Below are 20,962 nucleotides of genomic sequence, written 5' to 3'. Positions count from 1 at the left end.
TATCTTATTTATTGTAGTCCTTGGAATATTTTTAACGCCAGCCGCGCTTTCTTGCCCAGGATTAATAATGCAACAGATTCCAATAGGTTCAATAATGGAAGGCAATCAGAAGAGCAGAGCTCACGCGCGCATACAGGAGCGTGTCCAACGCTGCGCATATTTCAGGACATCTCGCGCCCACAGGAGATCCGACAGTCTCTTTCAATTAAGTCTGTGTAGGAGAGGCCAATTCACCCCAGCAGCTGTATCGCATGTTAATATGACATTGATCCCAGTCAAAGAGGATACAATCCAAACATAAGAGTGTGGTTGTTTTACACGGAGATGGATCATTTTTGCGAGGAATGAAGAAAAAAAAGGCGTGGTTAAATCAAGGTTTCACGGACACTTAACACTTTACCAAGAATACCAAGGTGCGTGTCCAAAAAAAGAAAAAGAAAACATGGTATTACCTTAGTACTAGTGTTATTTTAGTCTAAATGAGATACTATTATAGTTTTTATTCATATTTTTCATTTTAGGTAAAGTTTTAGTAATTTTGTTTTGTGTGTTTTTGTCAGATTTTTATGGTTTTAGTTCAGATGTCTAAAAACCATGAACTTATACCAGGTGATTACCATGATTCATTGGGATTTTTCATGGTAATACTATGATTGTGTGAGACGTACTAGGTTTCATAGACATTTGTTATTGTAATACTATGTTTTGTGGCATTTACCATGGTATTAAGATAGCTTCGTGGACATTTGCCATGGTAATATCATGGTTTCATGAGCATTTACATGGTAATACCTTGTTTTGTGATGTTTACCGTGGCATTACTATGGTTTCATGGACATTTGCCATGGTCACACCATGTTTTTGTGACATTTACCATTGAAATATTGTGGTTTCATTCACATTTGCCATGGTAATATCATGTTTTGTGACATTTACCGTGGTACTTACATGGTTTCATGGACATTTGCAATGGTCATACCATGTATCTGTGACATTTACCATGGTAATATCATGGTTTCATAAGCATTTTCCATGAAAATACCATGTTTTGTGATCTTTACCATGGCATTATTGTGGTTGCATGGGCCTATTATGGTAATACAGTACCATGTTTTTAACAAATATACCATGGTAATAATATGCTTTGGATATATTAGAAGTAAAATGTAAATACTATTTACATACTATATATACTACTATTATATATGCACATCAAAGTACCATAATATTGACATCTGATGCTATAACTCAACTTGTAGCATAAACATTTAATTCTATAATAAACAGTTGCAGTCCTGTGAATTTCAGGATTGCTAATACAATGGGTGATGATAAAACAAAGATGCAGTGCGAGATGGATGATCCGTGATGGAAAAAGTGCATGTATTGCATTGGGTGTGTCTTGACAAAACATTTGACAAACCGTCCTGTCTGTCTGACTTAATATTTGAAGTAGCAAGTGAGTACATCTGCATGTAATGCCACACATGGATAACCTCAGCCTCGTAGAGGAGGAGTGTGGCTTGACAGCTCTGGAGCTTTAATTGGACGAGGCTTTTATGGGACTGGATGGCGGCTTGTAAAAGATGGAACCGTATTAAATCTATATGTGATGCCATTGGGAGCGTCTTGCTGTTCCAGCCCCTCAGGTAATAAAGCTTGTGTTTTAACTTTGCATGAGAGCGCAAACGTTTGGCCATTCCACGGTCAGTCAATTAGCCACGAAACTAATAATGTGCTTCGAAAATCGTCTGGCCAGTTAGCTCCAAGCTACTCATATGTTGCCAAACTACGCGCTTTACCGGGAATGACAAATGATATTGTCCGGTGTCGTGGTGTACAGTGTAAATTGGTACAGCAGTGCTGTTGACAAAAGAGGAATGAGCTTTGTTAAAGCTGAGCATAATTCACTGGGTGGCATGTTTTCCGAAGAGATTGGAAAAGTGCAATACTGCTGCATAAGCAAATGCCGTAAGGTGGCCATTATCCAATAAGATCTCATTGTTTGTTTAGATTATATGATAACGGGGTGTTGGGAATGACAATCAGAGCAGTCGTGTGTCCTGATTATCAAAGCTTTCAGAGGACGGCTAAAACGGACAATCTGCAGTTCTGACGCGAGCGCCATTTAGCAAAACTCAGCAGTGGTGTTTTTGAAAGGTAAAGTGTGACATGAGATGGGATTTGCTTAAAATCTGGGCAAGAAATGTTAGAAAGGTTATGTAGTTTAGTATTTTTTTTCTGAAATAGTTTGTAACTCAATTAAACAAAATGGCATCAAAATAAAACCTCAAAGGCTATTCACACTTCCGCCAAGTTTAACGCAAAAGGTTGCAAGAAAAACTGAAGACATTTGTGAAATTGTGTATAGTTTGGTCAATCCAAAAGTAATGCTTCACAAGTATGTTTACATACAGTATGCAGTTATTATCAAGTTTTTTATTGAACAAAATCTCAGGGTATTCACACTTCTGCAAATTTCCCCCAAAGTTTCAGTACAAAAAACTGAAGAAATTTGTGACATTTTGTATAGCCTATTTTTTGTCAATCCAGAAGTAACGCTTGTTGTCTTAACACAATGAAAACCACGTGAAGGACCATGTGAGTGCTTAGGGACCTCAATGTTCCACTAGCTTAGGACCTCAATGTTCTTTTGTACTCAACACAAAACGTCAGTAAATAAAAGTCTTGAATCCAAAGTTCTTAATTTGACTATTTACTTGTGAATTTCAAAACATAAAGTCTAAAAAACTTAGTATCTTTACATTTCTTACAAATTAACTGTGCAGTTTCGTGTAGGTCAAAAGACTGTGTTGCTCCAAAGTCCAATGGTTCCTGGTTTCACAGGGTTCTATTTCTTTCATACTAAATATAACAGCCAATCAAATTACATTATACTAGATCACTGGCCAACTGTTTACATTCCAATTTCTACGTTACATTTGCAACACAGGTTTTCTCAGGTCTTAAAAAAAAAAAAAATCATTACTTCCATAGAAATTGCTCAACAGCAAGTTCACGTTTGCATGCTCAGTTCTTTCCATCCAAAAGTTATACGCGCTGACTTTTAAATAAACAGAATACGACTACGTTTAAATGCGCAGTTACTCTGACATCAGCTACAGTAGGTTTTGAAGTAGTCCAACAATCGTTCAAGGATACATGACAATTATATTTGAATATTTGATATTTCCAATGTACATGTTGTGATTTGTATAGTGTTGCGCTAATCACTCCGCAGAAGTAGCAGTGCTTCGCCTTCTGAGAATATAGTTCCCAGTATGTATACGGTTAGAAGATGGCTGTGTCTCATGTGACCTTGTTATTTGTACACGCTGTGACTATACAAATCACAACATGTAAATAGGAAAATGTTGGCATTATTTTGTCACTTATTGGGAGCAGTATGCTAGCTGGAGCCGTTTAAGTCTTTGTGCTAAGCTAGGCTAGCGGTGAGTGCGTCAGACAGAGTTACGGCACGCACGGAGATGAAAAGGTTATGTATGGACTTATCTAACTCTAGGGGATACGGTGAATAAGCTAAAGTCCCAAAAAGTCAGCGTGTTACTTTAAGTTTTTCCCCGCCATTGACATAAATTTCCGTCTTTCTGTGTTTTTACTGTTATACGGCAGGGGGGCGCTATTACACAACTTCTGAAAGAGTACTGAATCTCCTGATCAAAATAGATGTGAAGAAGAAGCAGAAACAAGCGATTTTATATGAAAGCAGATGCTTGTGTAAAATAACGTGATCATCAACATTAAACAGCATTTAAATCCAAACTGCCTAATGTTACCGAATAAAATGTCGACCCAAGGTGAGGTATAGGACTGTGAATAAAATGTCGACCCAAGGTGAGGTATAGGACTGTGAAGCATTAGGGGTGTTGATGGACTCAATCTACTCCATCTATGTTTTGAACATCGTTCTGAATCCGATCTGGATGTAGTCTTTGACAAAAAACTAATTTTCTCAGCTTTATGCTCAAAATGTTGCTTTTTAAAATAAACTTGCACACATTGAAGTGTTGATAAAAAAAAGAATGCATGAAGCTAGAATAAAGAGGGTGTGTTCTTTGTTTTGGCTGTTATTTTTGTGAAAATTATCATAAATGCTGGCAGTGGCTGGCAACATAAAAAAAAATGCTGGCAGTTAAACATCTTTTTAATTTTTTTAGGCTGGGCGAAGCCGAGCTACAATTGTATTATATAGGTGTACAAAAAATTTTTTTGGTCGCTCTACAGATAAATGATTGCTTTAGTCCAGCTAAAATTTGACTTTTGTCTCATGTATGAATTTAGTATGTTTATTATGAATTATGTATTTTGAACTGACTGTGTGCGGTAATGCTGTAAGAACGACCCCATCCCGAGTAAGAGAGGAAATGAAGCGCTGCTGCTCACCCAGTGTCTGATGAAACTCACCCGACACCGGGGTCATGGGAGTGGGCGGCAGACTGTTGATATTGAGCGCCCCCATCTGGTGGATCTGGGTGGTGGGAAAGGCCACGCTGGGCGCCAGGTAGCCTCCGTGACTGGCAGCCATGAGGGCCGCCTGCTGTTGCATCAGCTGCCGGATAGAAGAAACAAAGCAGAAAGAGAAAAAGAGAGAGAAAAGTTACTAGAAGCACGCAGGCTACATGGGGGCATGATGGATAGGCAGTGCTTCGCAGAGTAGAGGAGAAAGTAGAGCGGAAAAAGAGAAAAATGTGTCAACCTATGTTTAGTGAAAGCGTCCATCTTCCCAGTCAGAGGGCTGTCACAAGCCCCCTTGAAACATTTCAATAGCTGTCGGTCTGGCTCATTCTAATAGAGGGATCGACGCACATATTATTGTAGTCCTTAAGGGACCTGGGAGTTCGGAGTAGGAAAAATTGAATTGTATTCATTTTTTCCCTTTCAAACTTTAAGGTAATGCTTTCTTCATGGCCTTGACAGCGAAACTTCTTTCCCCCGCATTTTCCTTTATGACGTGACAGCTATCAAGGCTGAATATATCACAGTTACATGGAAGCAGATATTCTTAGATCCACACCTCATGCATAAATTCTAGTTTTCGTGCATCGTACACGAGAAACGTGTTTGTATGTCTCGTCTCTGCTAATAATGTGACCGTGCGCCTATATAATTTTGTCGGCGTAGACAATATTCAATTAGTTGGGAATGAAAATGAGCCTGGCAATAGATATTCAGGAATATGCAACAATGAAAAAAATGATATACACATTTAAAATAAATAAATAGTAGTTGATCTCATATTCTTGTCACTTGGAAATACGTCACATTACAGAAGTAAAATGGGTTACGAATGGCGTTTCACAAGTCATATCCACTGGAAATTTGTGTAAAGACGCATTTTCAACTAAAGTCTATTAGCAAGAACAATACTTCTGAAAAACGTTCCAAACTATAGACACCAAATTATTCCCGTCCAGCAAAATAATACTACAACTAAACAGCATTCCTGTACATCACAGTATTTATTCCCGAAGAGGCCAAAGGTAAGACGTAACCTCATACAATAATCATTAAGCTTCCACTCTTCATTTGAATGCTGAGGATGATATTGTTCATGTAGGCACACGGTGCTTTGCTCTCTGCCGGAGTTTTGTCCCTAGATAGTAGAAAAGCATTCATTTTCTCTCATCGGCCTTGTCGCTGAGCCTGAAAGATGCCGTCCACCCACAAAACAAATCTATAAGCCTCAACTGCACTATTATCTATAAACTCCTCCTTTCATTTGCATAATTCCATCAACAAACTGCCAAGGATCATCTATTATCCTACAGGTAAAAATATATAGTAAAGGTACAAACAAATATGCTAAATAAACTAAAAAGCTTAGCATTGTTTAACAGTCGTACAATGGGAACATTTTAATTCAGAGATATTCACATAAAAAATCATAATCATAAAAAACATAATTTTGTAGTCATAGGTTAGACCTATATCAAATATACAGCTTAAATAAATACATTAAAAAAAAAAAAAAAAAAAATTTGTGCAGTAAAAATACTTATTTTCAAGATATAGTCTATAAAAACTATAATATATATGATAACAGTATAATCTTAGATGAATAAAATATGAAACCAAACTAATCAAACTATATGAAAGCATAACTAACTATGCAGTGTTGTTTCCCGAGGAAATGTCGAGGATTTTTTCAAATAGATTTTTACTGGACAAAAAAAAACTGATTATGTTGTAATATTTAGTTGTTATTCTTAAGAACGCATTTCGCCGCCTGAAGTGTGTTGCTAAATTGTTACGTAGGTGAGTTTGCAAGAATTTTGGAGGTTCAATATGCGTCACGGACCACCGGTTTAATGCATTTGTCAACCTTCAAGACAGTCTGGTCTCTCTCCGCCATGTAATAGCAATGCCACAGTAATCAGGCGCTTTTGTGCCCATCTCGCGGCCTCTTCCTTCCTGCTTGAATGGGGAGTCAGAGTTAAGCTGGCTGGCTCTAGCCGGGTGACAGTTTACTAATGCCCTTTAAAAGCCAGAGGGACAGGCTTTGGGCAGAGCATAGTGCGGTGAGTTGAAGACTTCCATATTGTAATTTCCCTCCATGAACGGCTCGGATAATGTCGCCTTTCATGGCTGCCACCAGATTGCCTCAGATAACGATGTGGCATTCAGTTCTGCTCTTTAGGAATTAAAACAGAAAATTGGAGGCCCAAGCATGTAATTATGTTGGGGAGAAGTGAGCAACATCAATTTGTTCTTGGAGGAGGTGGAGGGGAGAGGAGGGGAAAAAAAGAAAAGAAAAACAAGGCCCTTCGGCTGTCGGCGGCCGAATGAGACTATTAAAAAAAACATCTCTTGTGTTATCTCTGTTATTCTCATTTAAAGGCATAGTTCAGACAAAATGTGACATTTTGTCATCATTCACTCAACTGTCATTCCAAAGAAGTTTAGCAGAATGCTAGCTGATCCATTCAATACAATGAAATTTAATGTTTCATTGTATTGATTTAATTTTAATGTTTAGCGCAATAATGTATGATCTATTTTTATGGTGATTGTATGGCGGTTTTGTGTTTTTGATGAAAATATTTCATTCAACTAAAGAAAATGGCGACCAAGGTTTTCAGTGTTCAAAAATTGAATTCCATGTTCAAAATGTACTAACATAAAGGTGTTATACAACTTTTGAAGACTTGGAATATAGCGCAAGAGTGGTATGACCTACTTTTACTGTGATTTTATGGTGATTTTGTGTATACAATGAAAATATTCCATACAATGAGAGTGAATGGTGACCTGAATTTCATTTATTAAATGTACTAACATAAAAGTATTGTACAACTTTCGAAAACTTCTAAGAAATAATAAGGTGTTTTTTTGTGTGTAGTTTTTAAGTCTTGACAGCCATGCTACTCCACATGCTACTAAAAACCGCGTAAATTAAAATCACACAAGTTTGGAACGACATGAAGGTGAAATAATAATTATAAATAATTACATAATTACAAATAATTATCACAATTCAACTGGGTGAACTATCCCTGAACATTTCAGAACCAAAACATTACCCAGCATCCTGAATAGAAAGGAAGCATTCAAGCGCAAGCAAAAGGCACCAAATTGCCTTCAGCGAAGTCTTCATCACTGAGGTCGTAACCTTTTCTTCCTTCAAAATGGGGAAAAAAACAGAAGCGGCCACGGGAAGAAGTTGCCCGGGCCACGGCGTTCGTTTAGTGTCAGGCATGTGGGTTTTTTTATGGCTTGCCGGTGGCATTAGTCTCCCTCGGAGCCACCAGGCAATCACCTCTTTATCACTTGGCAATTATCTACCCAGAGCTGCTCTGTGTCTCTGCCCACCTCTGCCTGCATCACACATGACCCCTTACAGTCGGTCTGGCCCTGCTGCAGCGCAGGGAGAATGGCGGGATGACTGGAGAGATATTTATAGAGAGACGAGAAATGGAGTGAGCTGAATGCGAGGACCCTGGTTATTAAGGTCCCTGGCCCTGTAAGATTGCCTGAAAACGGCTTCGCTCCTTTTTCTGCTGTTTGCTGAGGCACATCTTCAGGACTAAACTCTGAGATGGTGCCAATTAGTTTTGGTTGTACTAGAGCTTGTTGTTGGAAAAGAGAATATATAATTACTATAAAAATCACACAACTGTTCAAAAGTCCTTTATGCTCACCAAAGCTGCATTTTTAAAAAATAAAAATAAAGTAAAAACTGTAATATTTGAAATATTACTACAATTTAAAATAACTGTTTTCTATTTTAAATCTTAATTTATTCCTGTGAATGTTCAGCATCATTACTTCAGTGTCACATGATCATTCTAATATGTTGATTTGGTGCTAAAGAATCTTACTATTAACATTATTGAAAACACACTGTAAACAAATTGTTGTTTCAACTTAGATACAATATGTAATTTTTTTCGCCGCTAGGGGTCGCTTACCTCTTACAATAACAAAGGCGTAGGTTGATGACGCAAAATTTCCTGCGGAATTATGGATCTTGTCATCAAGCCGATGGATCTAATAATGTTTATGGATCAGTGAATACATTGATGTTTTTATCAGGACTGTGGTATGAAGCAGGGCACGATTGCTAATGAGAGACAGATATCAGCGCCACACGCGAGTCCCGCGGATATAAAGGAATAAGGACATTTCAACTACCCGCTCTGTCAAGTCGAAGTTTGTCAAGGACGTGGAGCTCTCGGCATCCCGAAAACGCCACGCTGATATTGATCCTCCTTATAGTTCTCCTTTTTGTCCCAAAGTCTGCTTGCCAGGGTCCATAATGTTTGAACGAAACAACAACAGCGTGCAGCTAGACGTTACGCACTACGCAGTTGTCCACGTCTGTCGCCATGGTTACTATGGCAGAACGAGCGTAAATCAGGGATAACGCGTATATTACGTCAGTGACAGGCGACAAGTGAACAGGGATTCGGGACGGCCAATTATTAAAAAATGGGAATTTCTCTGAAATTAAATATCTTTGGGAACTTTTGGGATATTGTAAGTACAAAACTGCAGGAAATATATCACACTGTGCAAAATTACTAAATTCTTACAAGTGACAACTTTGGATATTTGAGTTGACTAAACACGAACACTTACTTTTTTAAAGCTGCAGTCCGTAACTTTTGGCAGTCTAGCGGTTAATAAACAGAACTGCAGGTGTCTTGCGGAAGAACATTGTAGCCAGAGCTACTTCTCTCTGTTTATATCTATGACGAGTCACACAGGTACTGGGCTACTCCTCAGCGGCGGCGACACAACCGGTCTAAAATAGTCAGAATATAAACACTTATTATAGGTGTACCATATTTGAGACGTAAAAATAATTTATAAATATGGTACGTAGTTAGTTTTGCACTAATGTCCACTGTAGCGCCCCCTGTGGCAATGCTGAGAATGCAAGATGTATTTGTTTTGTGCAATGAATTATGTTGCATGAATTGTAAAAGCATATCTTGCCTAGGCCTATCTAAAAGCATTTACACTCACACACGTGTAGAATATGTTTAGAGCCTGAGTGCACTTCCATTTAGATATTTTTGTCTTGCACATTTCGCACAAAATTTTTGTTTTTTATGTACAGTACATAGTCCTATTTCTGCAAAGACTCCACTTACAACTAAAAAGACATTTCAGGGGAAGATACAAAGTTCTGCTGAGAAACGAGGGGTGAGATTCTATATTTCTAAATAACACTTCAATCATTTTGCCTTTTCTATGTTGTCCATAAGAATTTTTTTCTAAACGATGCATTAAAACTACAATGGAGTTTAATACAGATGGATAAAAAAGAAACAAACACTTTTAACGCTCTTTGAATATTAAACAGTAATATTTCCCAACAACAGGGGGCAATGTAGGTCAATAGCAGAGCATGTGCCCCCCTCCTCCCCAAAATACCCAGACAAACATTCCCCTCATTAATGTTGGCTTCAGAACATTCTGAAGTGCTTTCAAGCAATTTGTGCGTCATATTAATCTAATGCACCGTCTCTGGTGATTGGCGTCAAGTAAAAGAGATCTTTCTGGCTTTCCATCAACAGCCGCGCTTTTATTCATCTTCCAAAAAAAAAAAGAGAGAAAAAAAGCCGAAAATGAAGATGGCTCCGCTTAGAAAAAGGAAAAAGATCAAACATGAGGCAGCGGGAGAAAAGACAGATAAAAGATGTTCGGCTTGTATTGACAAGAGCGTCTGAAAGAAAATTAATGTTTCTCGCTTTCATGGCGTGTTTATGTCACCCCCCCCATTCCACTCCAGAGACGAGGACGCATCTGATATTTTCAACATCTTCATGTAATACTGAATGATAAGCTGTTTGTCAGATTTAGGAGTTGGATGTACCTTTTTAAAAAAACGCATCTGTCTTTTGCCACGATGTTGTCAGCACTATTACCCCTCCAATTTGCGCTCAGATGCCCCCTCCTCTGCTCTGACTAAAATCCAATTTACTGGCTGTCAGCTCAACCCAGTAATCCTCTGCACAGCTGTGTTTGTGGAAGGAGCCTCTTAATTTGCTCGTCCTCCACGTTTCTAAATGTACCATTGCTATATCTGAAGCTAAACGTTAGCTTATGCTGTTTGGCGCAACGAATGCCTGTCGGAAACCCTTTCAGGCTCTGCTCAGGTGAGAAAATGAGTGAACAGTAGAACATGGAAAATGCTAGTGGAGTTAGCGACTTCCTAACTTGCTGCTACAATGCTAGCATGGCTGCTACGCACTGCTAATGCACTCGTTCAGGTGTTTGAAATGTTTTTAGTTCATTGCTAGGTAGTTGCTATGGTGTTCTGCGTGTTTGCTGGATGGTTACTTACTAGCCCAAGTTGAAATAGCCACAAAAAATTGATATTTTGGCCACGATATGAAAATTATATTCAGAGTTTAGAAATATCATGAATGCATCTGGTCGCGGCAAATATGTGCCACCAGCCCTATATTAATGTATTCTCTAGCCATTGTGAATACATCAGTCGTATAACCATTATTGCAGTGCATTGTGGGATTGATGGAGTGCACCCGATAACGTCCGTTCACTATGGTTTTGGACACCACTACAAATGCCTGTCCACTCAAATAGTGCCCAATTTAAGGGTATGGGGGCAATTTCGGACACAGCCTGAGTATCATTAAAGTCTTCTTTTCTGGCTATGTTGACAATGTCGTCCATGCCTTTTACTGACAACTAGTGGTGTGGAAACAGCATTACACAAAATCATAAGTTGACCATGTAAAAATTCTGTATTTACCAGTGTTGTTTTTGTTAACTAAAACTAAAGTTATCATCTCAGGCGATGTGCATATAACATTTTTAAAAAGTATATTTCATCACATGTAAACCTTGGAAATGAGGGGAAAAAAAATGATGAGTGCCTTATTTCTATGTATCTGGTTTAAAATAAAGTGCTTGTTTAGACAAGTCAAAAACCGAAAAGATAACAAGCAAAAAAGACGACCCACATAAGTCGCAAACTTTGCCACAAGCTGAATGTGATATCATAAGGCAGTCGGTTTTCGACAAGTGTGGGTTGTGGCTTGGGCTGGAGCAGTGAATTATAGAGAAAGTGTCATTGCCACCGTGCAGCACACTGCACCATCACTGACACGGGAGATAAAAGTCACTGCCAACCTGTGGGAGCCACAGCAACCACCCCGTCTGCCTTCCCGCACGCCGCTCTCGGACCATTTGCATTTCCCGCGGACGCTTCGCATCTCATGAATGCTAATAAGGGTGTATTTTTTCAGCATCCCGGCCCGGCCCCCACACGTCTTCTCCTGCCATGCCGCTGTCTTCCGCTGGTCGATGCCAACAATTAATCCTGGCATTTACAAGAAAAGATCTGTAGTATATCTATCTACTCCATATGGAGGAACTAACTAGAAGGATAGTTACTCCCCAACAGTTTTATAGTATCTTCCCTAAAATTTTACTTCGATGTCCCCCATGAATGAAAATTAGGTACTGACTCAACCTCTCTGCGGCTTTTCAACCTCCCACGTACTGAAGGAACCGATGCGTGCTATAAATAGCCAGGTGAAGATTTTCCTATGGAATATTCTGAGTCACTCGGGGAACGTGAGCGAGGACATGTGGGCGTGCGGGGACGGGGAGGGCTCATGGGCAGCTATGAGATCATCAAAACGTGTCGGGCCTGGAGGTGTCCAAGTGCCCCAGAGAGGCAGGGGGGTACTCACCGCATGTGCGTAGGTGCTGTAGGTGCTGAAGGGCAGGGCGATGGCAGGGTTGAAGATGCCAAACTGGCCCACCATCTGCTGCATGCGACGGATGGTGCGCTCCTTGTCCGTGTCGGCAAACTTGACCACCAGGCTGGACGACGCGCCCTGAGGGAGGAGAGAATCGGAGCCAGTCTGAGGAGAGAGGGCAGGCTGCGTTTAACCTCCCGCTTTGCAAGCGAGACCCATGACCACCACACAAAATACAACTCATAATGTACATAGATACTTGATTCTGAATTAAGGTGCAGTCACATTAGCGATATTTCAGCAAAATTTCAGGGGGGGAAAGCCTTGTCAATAGTGTAGTGATATACTTTCAAAACAAGCTGCTTTCTGTTGGTCAGCGTGGCGAATTCACATGACCAACTTGAACACGAGCGAAACCTGCATTGGGAACTTCCTCACCCTCATGAATGTGTGGATTCTTATTGAAATGATTGGATTTTACATGAAATTTTGCTGAGGAACGGTAAATGTGAACGCACCTTTACAGTAACACGCTATAGAATTCAATGGAATTTTAGAGCAGGTCAACATGTTAACAAAGAAATCGAATGGACTTGTGGTCCCGTTCACACCAAGAATGTTAACTATAAAGAATGTTAACTATTTTGTCCACACCACTGGACAAAAAAAGTTATGTTTATTCTAAATGCGCACAAACTCTTTTAAGCAGGATGGATTCTGATTGGCTGTCTGTGTTTTTAACCATTCATAAGCTGGGGAAAAAAAACATCCTGAAAGTGATTCCAATGCTATTGTTACTTTGTGTTGTTATAGTTATAGTTGTGGTGTGAACATTCATATTCTCACAGAACTATAATAATTATTACAATTTTATAGTTATACTTATCGTTCTTGGTGTGAACTGCCTTTTACTCAACCTCATGTTATTTCAAGCCTGTATGGAAACAACATTTTAATTTTTGAAATTAAAATGAAAGAACCAAAGAAATAAAACAATAAAAAAAAGTGGTCCATACAACTTGGACGCAACATATCAAATCTGTTGAAGCCATACAACAGCTTTGTCATAAATAAGAAATGGTAATAATTATTACAGTTCTGTAAGAATTCTGTACATACTATTATTATAATTTATGTACTTGACATTTGCTGTAACTCTACTAAGCACATTTGCGAGAGTAAATATGCTTGAATTAATCATTATTTTGTGAATGATTCATTCTTTTGAGTTGGGTCTGAATGATTCATTCATCAATTGGACTGATCTGAAACTCAAGTCCAATTTGCAATGGGATTTGCAATGGATTTTCAGATATTTTAAACAAATGATTTTATCACATGAATTGAAATGTCACATGAACTACTTTTATAGTGCTTTATGGCCTTTTTAAATCTCCAGTCCCCTACTACTTTGATAGTATGCAAAAGAGCATTTCGGACAACAATTTAAAACTTATTTTGTATTGCACAGAAGAAAGTATGTCATCCAGGTTTGGGATGGCATGAGAGTTAGTACATGATGAATTGTTATGAGTTTTGGATGAATTGTCCCTTTAAGAATAATCAAAAACATTCAGTTCCTAGGCATGACCATGACTTTTTCACTTCAACTCTTCCACCAAACACAAGGTGGTTGGATGCATCTTAAATATAACAGTTCAACTCAAAAACCTTTTCAAACAAAGTCTCAACATCAAACCTCAGGCAATCGAACAAATACATCTACAAAGCTGTTAGTGGCATCAGTAGACTGACATGAGCCTTGGCAGCTTGACCGTTACATAACAAAATCTATTTCAGATTTTCGTACTTGATAGGTTATGATATTGCTCCTGAAATATCAAATGGATTAGCCGAAGAACGTGGGCTTGTTTTGAGATTGACAAGGCCACCGATGATCATGTTCTGACCTTGGATGTGTGGGTTTCTGAGTCCGTCTCACTCATTCTCTGCCGTACCGTGGTAATGAAACACCTGCTGCGAGAGCCGCGCTCACATTCATTATGAATCTCTCAATGATTCGATGCTACACTTGACCTTTATCAGCCTACAACATCCTCTGTTCCAGCACTATATAGTCAGAATAATAAAAATAAAAAAATACAGAATCGATTTTGGCAAAAAGGCCGAAATATGACTGTGATCTGATGGTAGAGAAAGGTTGTGCTTCAGCCAAGATAAGAGGCTAGCTGAAATTGATGTGAAAATGTCGATAAGCAGCCACAATATGGGGGAATATCAGGTAAGGCCACTAGCCATGTCTGTACAGCTGAATAGGGGGCTGTGCTTTAAGACCTTAACTGGTGGATCATGACCCAACAATGGGTCTAAATTTTATATCTGAGCGGGGAAAACACAATGTTAAATAGCAATATTTTAAAAAAGCATCTAATTACATAATTGTGCATAATTTTGGGCAAAATGTATTATCCACTAAGATTCAAAAGGCATTTAGAAACTGAACATTAACCGATCTTTTTTTTTTTTTAACGAATGAACTATATTATCTTGCATTATTTTGAGTGCAGTATAAAGTCACAATCTGGTCATTTTGTTTACTGATAAAATTGCACCATTTTGAAATACCTTTTACTTTAAAGGTACAGTGTGTGTGATTGACAGGCAGCTAACGGTTGAAATGGGCACTGCAGTCCAAAATATTATAGAGTTGTTTCCCCCACCTCCTGCTCAGACTCGACGCTCACGCGGATTGCCAGATTGAGGACGCGCAACAGGAAAGAGCACAATTTACAATGTAATGCGAGGAGACTTACACACTGTAAGTTGATGAGTTTATTTATTGATTTATGATGAGTTGATATCATGTTTTAATATGCTCCCGTTCATAGAGATTTTTAGATGGGTGCGGAGGCTTTTTAGGTCGGGTAGAATCTGCGATCTCTGACCCAATTTGTTTGCTGGTTTCCATGGCTGCAATATGCTGTGTTTTCCACCAACTGGCAACCTGTGGTGGCGAAATACTATTGGGTAAATTGGCAAAGTGCGGTGTCGCACAGACCAAATCAAAAACAGACATTACGGCACGGAACGCACATTTTAAAGTAAAATAACTTGTCTGTAGCATTGTTTTTCAGAGAAACGAGTATGTGAACTATACATTTCCTAAATATCTGCAAACATAATATGGTCTTTTTTTATGCTTTAGTACAGTCAAAAACTTACATACAGCACCTTTAAATTGAATGCTGCAATGTTCTGGTTTATCACAGAACTGGCTGATCCAGATTAAAACTCTTTATCAAACAAATGCGTAAAATGCCTATGGTGAATGAGGAAAAAATTGGAAAACCAGAACAAAGACTGCTGAAAAAGTAGGTGGTCAGTGTTGTGCACTGTATTGTTGTCGGAACACTTAGTGAGGGCCGAGAACAAAGCAATCAGTCTGCACATCCAAGCTCAACAACTCTGGCTCTAGGCATACGGCACTCATGTGGGCGTTTGAAGGGGTTGCCAGAAACGCAACGAAAGCCAGTCGCTGGGGAAGATAAATGCAGATTTGATTTTCGATTTCACTCAGTTTGAACCCTCATGCCCTTAGCCTTCCCCAAACTGTTTTATTGTATTGTTTCCTCAACTGCTTAGTTAGGATATCATTACCAGGGACAATATCAATGCATTCAGTCACTGTTCATTTGGCGTTCTGCACGACTAAGCAAAATGGAACTTTGCAGGTCAGGAATTGTACCACAAGATGCCCAAATGCAAGACAATCTCCACAAAAAAAAAAAATCTCCTTATCTTCTATCCCTTCAGGTTTTTTATCACCAAAGCAGTTAAAATTATTTCTGGGTATAACCTCAAGGGAAACTGAGACATCTGTGAATCGGAATACAATCATTTGGCATTTAGAGAAGACAAGCGAGATACGTAAAAAGTTTGACGGTGGGCAATTTTGGGACCTGCAGCATCATTTCCCCCCTGATTAAAGGGATAATACAGACATAAATTACAATTCTGTCATCATTTACTCACCGTCATGTCGTTTCAAACCTGTATGACCAATTCTTTCTTCTGTGGAACATAAAATAATATATTTTGCAGAATGCCGAAGCTGCTCTTTTCCATTCAATAAAAGTGAATGGTGACTAGTATTTTCGGTGAATAACATACATGTCACTCTGTTTTAAACTTATTGTTTTACTTCAGAAGACTTGGAATATAGAGGGCAAGACATTTGGACAATTTTTCTTTATGCTTTTATGGTGTTTATTTGTACTTTTTAGAGCTCGACAGCCTTCATTTTATATATATATAAAACAATGTGTTTTCCCTGGAACAAAGAAAGAGTAAATGATGACAGAACATACATTTTTGAGTGAACTATGCCTTTAACGTTTTGAACTACTGGTATGTAAACTGTAGGCCTAAGCTGTCATTTTAATATTAACCTTGAATGCGATTATCTGCAGCGCTCAGAGTATTTATTGAAAACCTAGATGTTCTGCACATCACCTTAAGCTATTGAGAAGGAGAACAAAATATTTACTTCTTAGTTCTTGGGCAATGCAAATAAAAGACGAATTTCAATATTATTTTAGTCCTCAGTTTGGAGCTATGAATTTTCTAAATCTTTGGTATTTGTCCAATCCTTTCTTGACTGTTTGTTTGCTTTAGCTCTGAGGCATGCAGCGAATATCAGGGCCGAGGGCTTGTTGGTCCGGCAAGATATAGGCTTGTGGGAGAACGTGATAGAGAGAGAGGGAGGAAAAGGGGAGAGAGAGTGCTGGTTGATCTGTGAAGTAAAACTCTCATTAAATTTTAAGCCGCCAAGCACCCGGAGGAATTCCCATAGGTCCAGGACCCAGCGAAATGGATTCAGGAGAGAGAGTAAAACTGTGGGAATAAAAAGTGCAGCTGTTCAACAGAGGAAGAAGGAGGGAAACGAGGCTCTGGAATCAAAGAGAGAGGGCCGCATCTTTACGAGAATGAACGGCGCATGTGGCCACCGCGGTGCTTTCCCGATTCTTGAGGTCTCTTTGTGAACGTGGACCATAAAAGCACTAACTAAGCAATATATCTGATATAACTCTAACTCTACACATTATCTTGCGCATAGAACATCCAGCACTGGAGCAGACGAGTAGCAATCGCTTAACAAAATTTTTTGTTGTATATATATATGCACATATTAAAATGTGCTGACCACTGAAAACGTCATTGAAATTAGTGTTATACATATATATAAATATATCCTAGTAATATGCATGCTAATGAGAAACTAGTTAACAGTGAGAATTGGACCCTAATCTAAAGTGTTACTAGTTTTTATATCAAAAAATGCACGTAAACCTCCAGCATCACATTTGAGCTCAGGCTGTGCGTAACCAGACATTGCTGTCTGCAATTTTGGGCCAGTATTTTTCCCGTAGTTGTTGCGCAGATATCCACACAGTCATGAGGAAATGAAAATCCAGCTGAACACATTGCCATTCAACCATAGACAGTGGCAATCGGTCGGCGGCCCAAACTCTCCTAAACCAAGGAGATTGTAATATCAGATAGCAGCGGCAGTTTCATTTTCCTGTATTTGTTGAAATACCGTCAATCCCTGGCGTACACACTCGGCTGGAAATGAGACCGAAGCAGAGGGCTAGAGTTCCTTGACCCTTCCAACCTTCTCCGGGCGTAATTTCGTCCCTGGTCTTCCGTTGTACAAGGCCTTCCTGAAGTCTGGCAATTTGCTTTACCGCACGGCAGTGTAAATTTTTAATTGCCCCACGTCCGAAGCACGAAATGGGAAGGGCACTGGGGGGCGGCCGTGCGCGGAATAAAGCAAAAGTCAAAGGCCTGCCTCAAACCTGCTCGCTCTAACATTATGTGCTCTTCGTATTTGTGCATATGCATACGCACACTACGTTTAGTCCAGAAACATGCAAGCTTCTGGAGCTGAAAAATTAGTATGTAGCTCTGACCTCATGGCTATGCTAGCCAGAGAAACAGACAGAAAAGAGGGGGAAACAGAAAGTGGACTGCGTGTGCATGCATACTTGTGTGTGTGTGTGGTTGTGTGTGCATGAAGATAATGCACTGACTGCGATGAGCCGGGGGGATTTGAGATGAATATAAGATTGGATCGACTACAAGCATCAAGCATTTCTGCAATAAGGCCAGTTTTTTGCAGCCCACAAGCACATCATTAGCAGACTGCGTTATGCATGCGTATTTAAAATGAATTAGCACTCTTTTCTTCACTGGACTTCTTACTGTAATAACTACAAGCTGCGTTTGGTTCTTGGAGAGTGAACTGAGGGTTGTGAGAGGCTATCTGGTGTAGGCTATAGAGCAACAAATGCCAATTCTAAAGCAAGTTTTTGTGTTTAATATAGCAACAATGAGCATTAAGACATTTTTTTTTTTTGGTTTATAACTCTTAACCAAATACTCTTAACATAACTCTTAACTCATCTGCATTGCACTTTTCTCACTCAAAATTGAAATCTTATTGGTCTTTTTTTACTCTAAATTAAACGTAGCCCTGTCTATAATTAACACTTGTTTTGACATTGCTGTACATTAAATTTGAAATATATTCTGGTTGGTTGTCATTTGTTCGTCATTGAACTTTTAGTCTAGACAAACTCATTACTTACTGTTGCGTCACACATATTTCTGCTGCGGCTTCTATTCCAATCACCTCCACAGTGTTTTTCATAAACATTAAATACGTCCTGATTGGTCGTCATTTTGATCGTCATTGTACTTTTAGTGCAGACAAGCAAATCAAACTGTAAATTTGTCAAGTCACACCTATTTCTGCTGCGGTTTCTATTACAATTGCTTCACGCAGTGTAGCTCCACCCACAGTGAGATTTCATTGGTCCCGTTTGTCAAATTAAATTAAACGGCAAATATGTTCTGATTGTTCATTTCGTTCATTATACTTTTAGTCATGGCAAATAAATTACTCGAAGCAGTAAAGTTGTTGCGTTAGTTATTTCTGCCGCATTCTTTATAAGTACCACCTCACGCAACGTAGCTCCGCCCACAGTGAAATCTCATTAATCTAAAGTCAAAACGTTATGATTGGTTGTCATTTTCTCTTGTACTTTTAATCTGGATAAACCAATTACTCGACGCTGTAAATCTGTCACGTCACACTTATTTCTGCCATGGTTTTTATTCGAATCGCCTCACACAATATAGCCCCACCCACAGTGAAATCTGATTGGTCAAAAGTCTTGTTGTTCATAAATTAAACACAAAAATGCTCTAATTGGTTGTAATTACAGTTTCATGTTCAGTGTTGTACTTTAGCCTAAACAAACGCATTACTTGACGGTGTAAACTTGACGCATCACACCTTTTTCTGTTGTGCTTTCAATTCCAATCACGCAATGTAGAAGCCCTGTTTGACATAAATTAAAGTGAACATCAATAATACATTCTGACATAAAACATAATAATATGTTGTGTCACGTCACAGAGCATTTTGCTTTCATGTATTAGTTATCAAAATGATTGGATATTTTTCAAATCATGTGTTACTTTAGTAACTGCGAGCAGCATGAGATTCTCTGATGGCGGACCGAGGGCGTGAGAGGCTGGTGGGTGTTCGGTAAGTTCGCCATTGCTTCTTTTGAAGAGTTTGCAGATGGATGAGTGCTTCATCAAGCCCTGCCTTGAGAAGAACTCCATTATCTCGGCTAAACATCTCACTTTGGCACTTGGGAGCTGTGCGAGTCGTGACCCCTCCCTCTACAACTTCAGACTCAAGAGAATGGAGGCCGGTAAGGTTTTTCCATAATCAATTTACCTTCCGAGATGACTATAAACCTTTTCCATCCCTCCCCTGTGAGCTTCCTCCACTCTTCCTCTGTCTCTCTACCTCTCTCTTTTACTTTTCTATCTGGTGTTCCTTCCCGCTCTCTCTCTCTCTTTTTCGCTCTTCCACTCCCACCTCAGTACATGCCAATGAATAATTCACCAGTCAATGTGGTGAAAGGTGAGGTAAACAAGTCTATTGCCTAATGTCCCGGGAGGATGGAGGGAAGGAGAGAGGAAAGGATGTCTGAGTGTGTGTGTGAGGTGAAGATTTTAGAACTGTGGTTTAAATTTCAATGTCCCTGAATCATTTGCACCTCAGTTGACCCTAAAGGTTATACAGAGAGCGGATCACACCACAGGTCCATCTCTCTCACCGTTTCTCTGGCCATTTCATTCTCTTAAAGGGACTGTTAAACTAAAAATCTTCACTCACATTTTACCTTGAAATAAAATGACCAGGACATTCTTCAAAACATCTCCTTTTGTGTTCAAAGTCATACAAGTTTGGAACAACATGAGGGTGAATGGAAAATAAAGACAGAATTTTCATTTCTGGGTCAACCGTTTCTTTAAAAATGCCGCTGCATTGTGGAAAATGAAGGGAAAAAAGCACTCACTAAAACGCATTTAGAAATTCCATAACTCGTTTGTATCCAACTGGAGTCTTTTAGCAAATAAAACAGCAGCGTGTGAGCTACTTCTGAGAGCCGAACAATGTGTGTGTGACTGAATAGCTGTGTGATTCAGACAGGCTGTGCTGAATAGCCGGCTTTTTATGGCTCAGCGTCCAGTCCTCGAGATTGAAACGGCCGGACAAAGGCCACTTGCTGATATGCTGGCAATGCAGCTATTCAACAAAACAATATGGCCAAATATGCAGTTTGAAAGTGGAAGTGACTGATCTGTTCTTACTCGTATGCTTGGAATTGATTTAATTGCCTGGTTCACCTTCATTCAGTCGCAAAGTATTTTCGAAA

General features: G+C 39.3%; 1 protein-coding gene across 32 annotated transcripts in view; it reads right to left on the bottom strand.

The window, feature by feature from the left end:
- Nucleotides 1-20,962, bottom strand: part of celf5a (cugbp, Elav-like family member 5a) — a 226,891-nt gene that overhangs the window by 12,879 nt on the left and 193,050 nt on the right. For 15 of the 32 annotated variants that reach the window (XM_079593235.1, XM_079593215.1, XM_079593245.1 and 12 more), the window contains 2 exons: nucleotides 12,192-12,365; nucleotides 4,405-4,570 (listed from right to left, as the gene is read on the bottom strand). In XM_079593235.1, coding sequence (XP_079449361.1) covers nucleotides 4,405-4,570; nucleotides 12,192-12,365 — 340 coding nt within the window. The remainder of the gene's footprint in view (nucleotides 1-4,404; nucleotides 4,571-12,191; nucleotides 12,366-20,962) is intronic. The other 17 variants (XM_079593221.1, XM_079593218.1, XM_079593219.1 and 14 more) reach the window with 3 other exon arrangements.

This window comes from Phoxinus phoxinus (genome assembly GCF_949152265.1).
Source record: "Phoxinus phoxinus genome assembly, chromosome: 20".
Classification (NCBI taxonomy): Eukaryota; Metazoa; Chordata; class Actinopteri; order Cypriniformes; family Leuciscidae; genus Phoxinus; species Phoxinus phoxinus.
The sequence above is the reverse complement of the archived record's forward strand: the minus strand, read 5'-3'. Positions and strand labels throughout refer to the sequence as shown.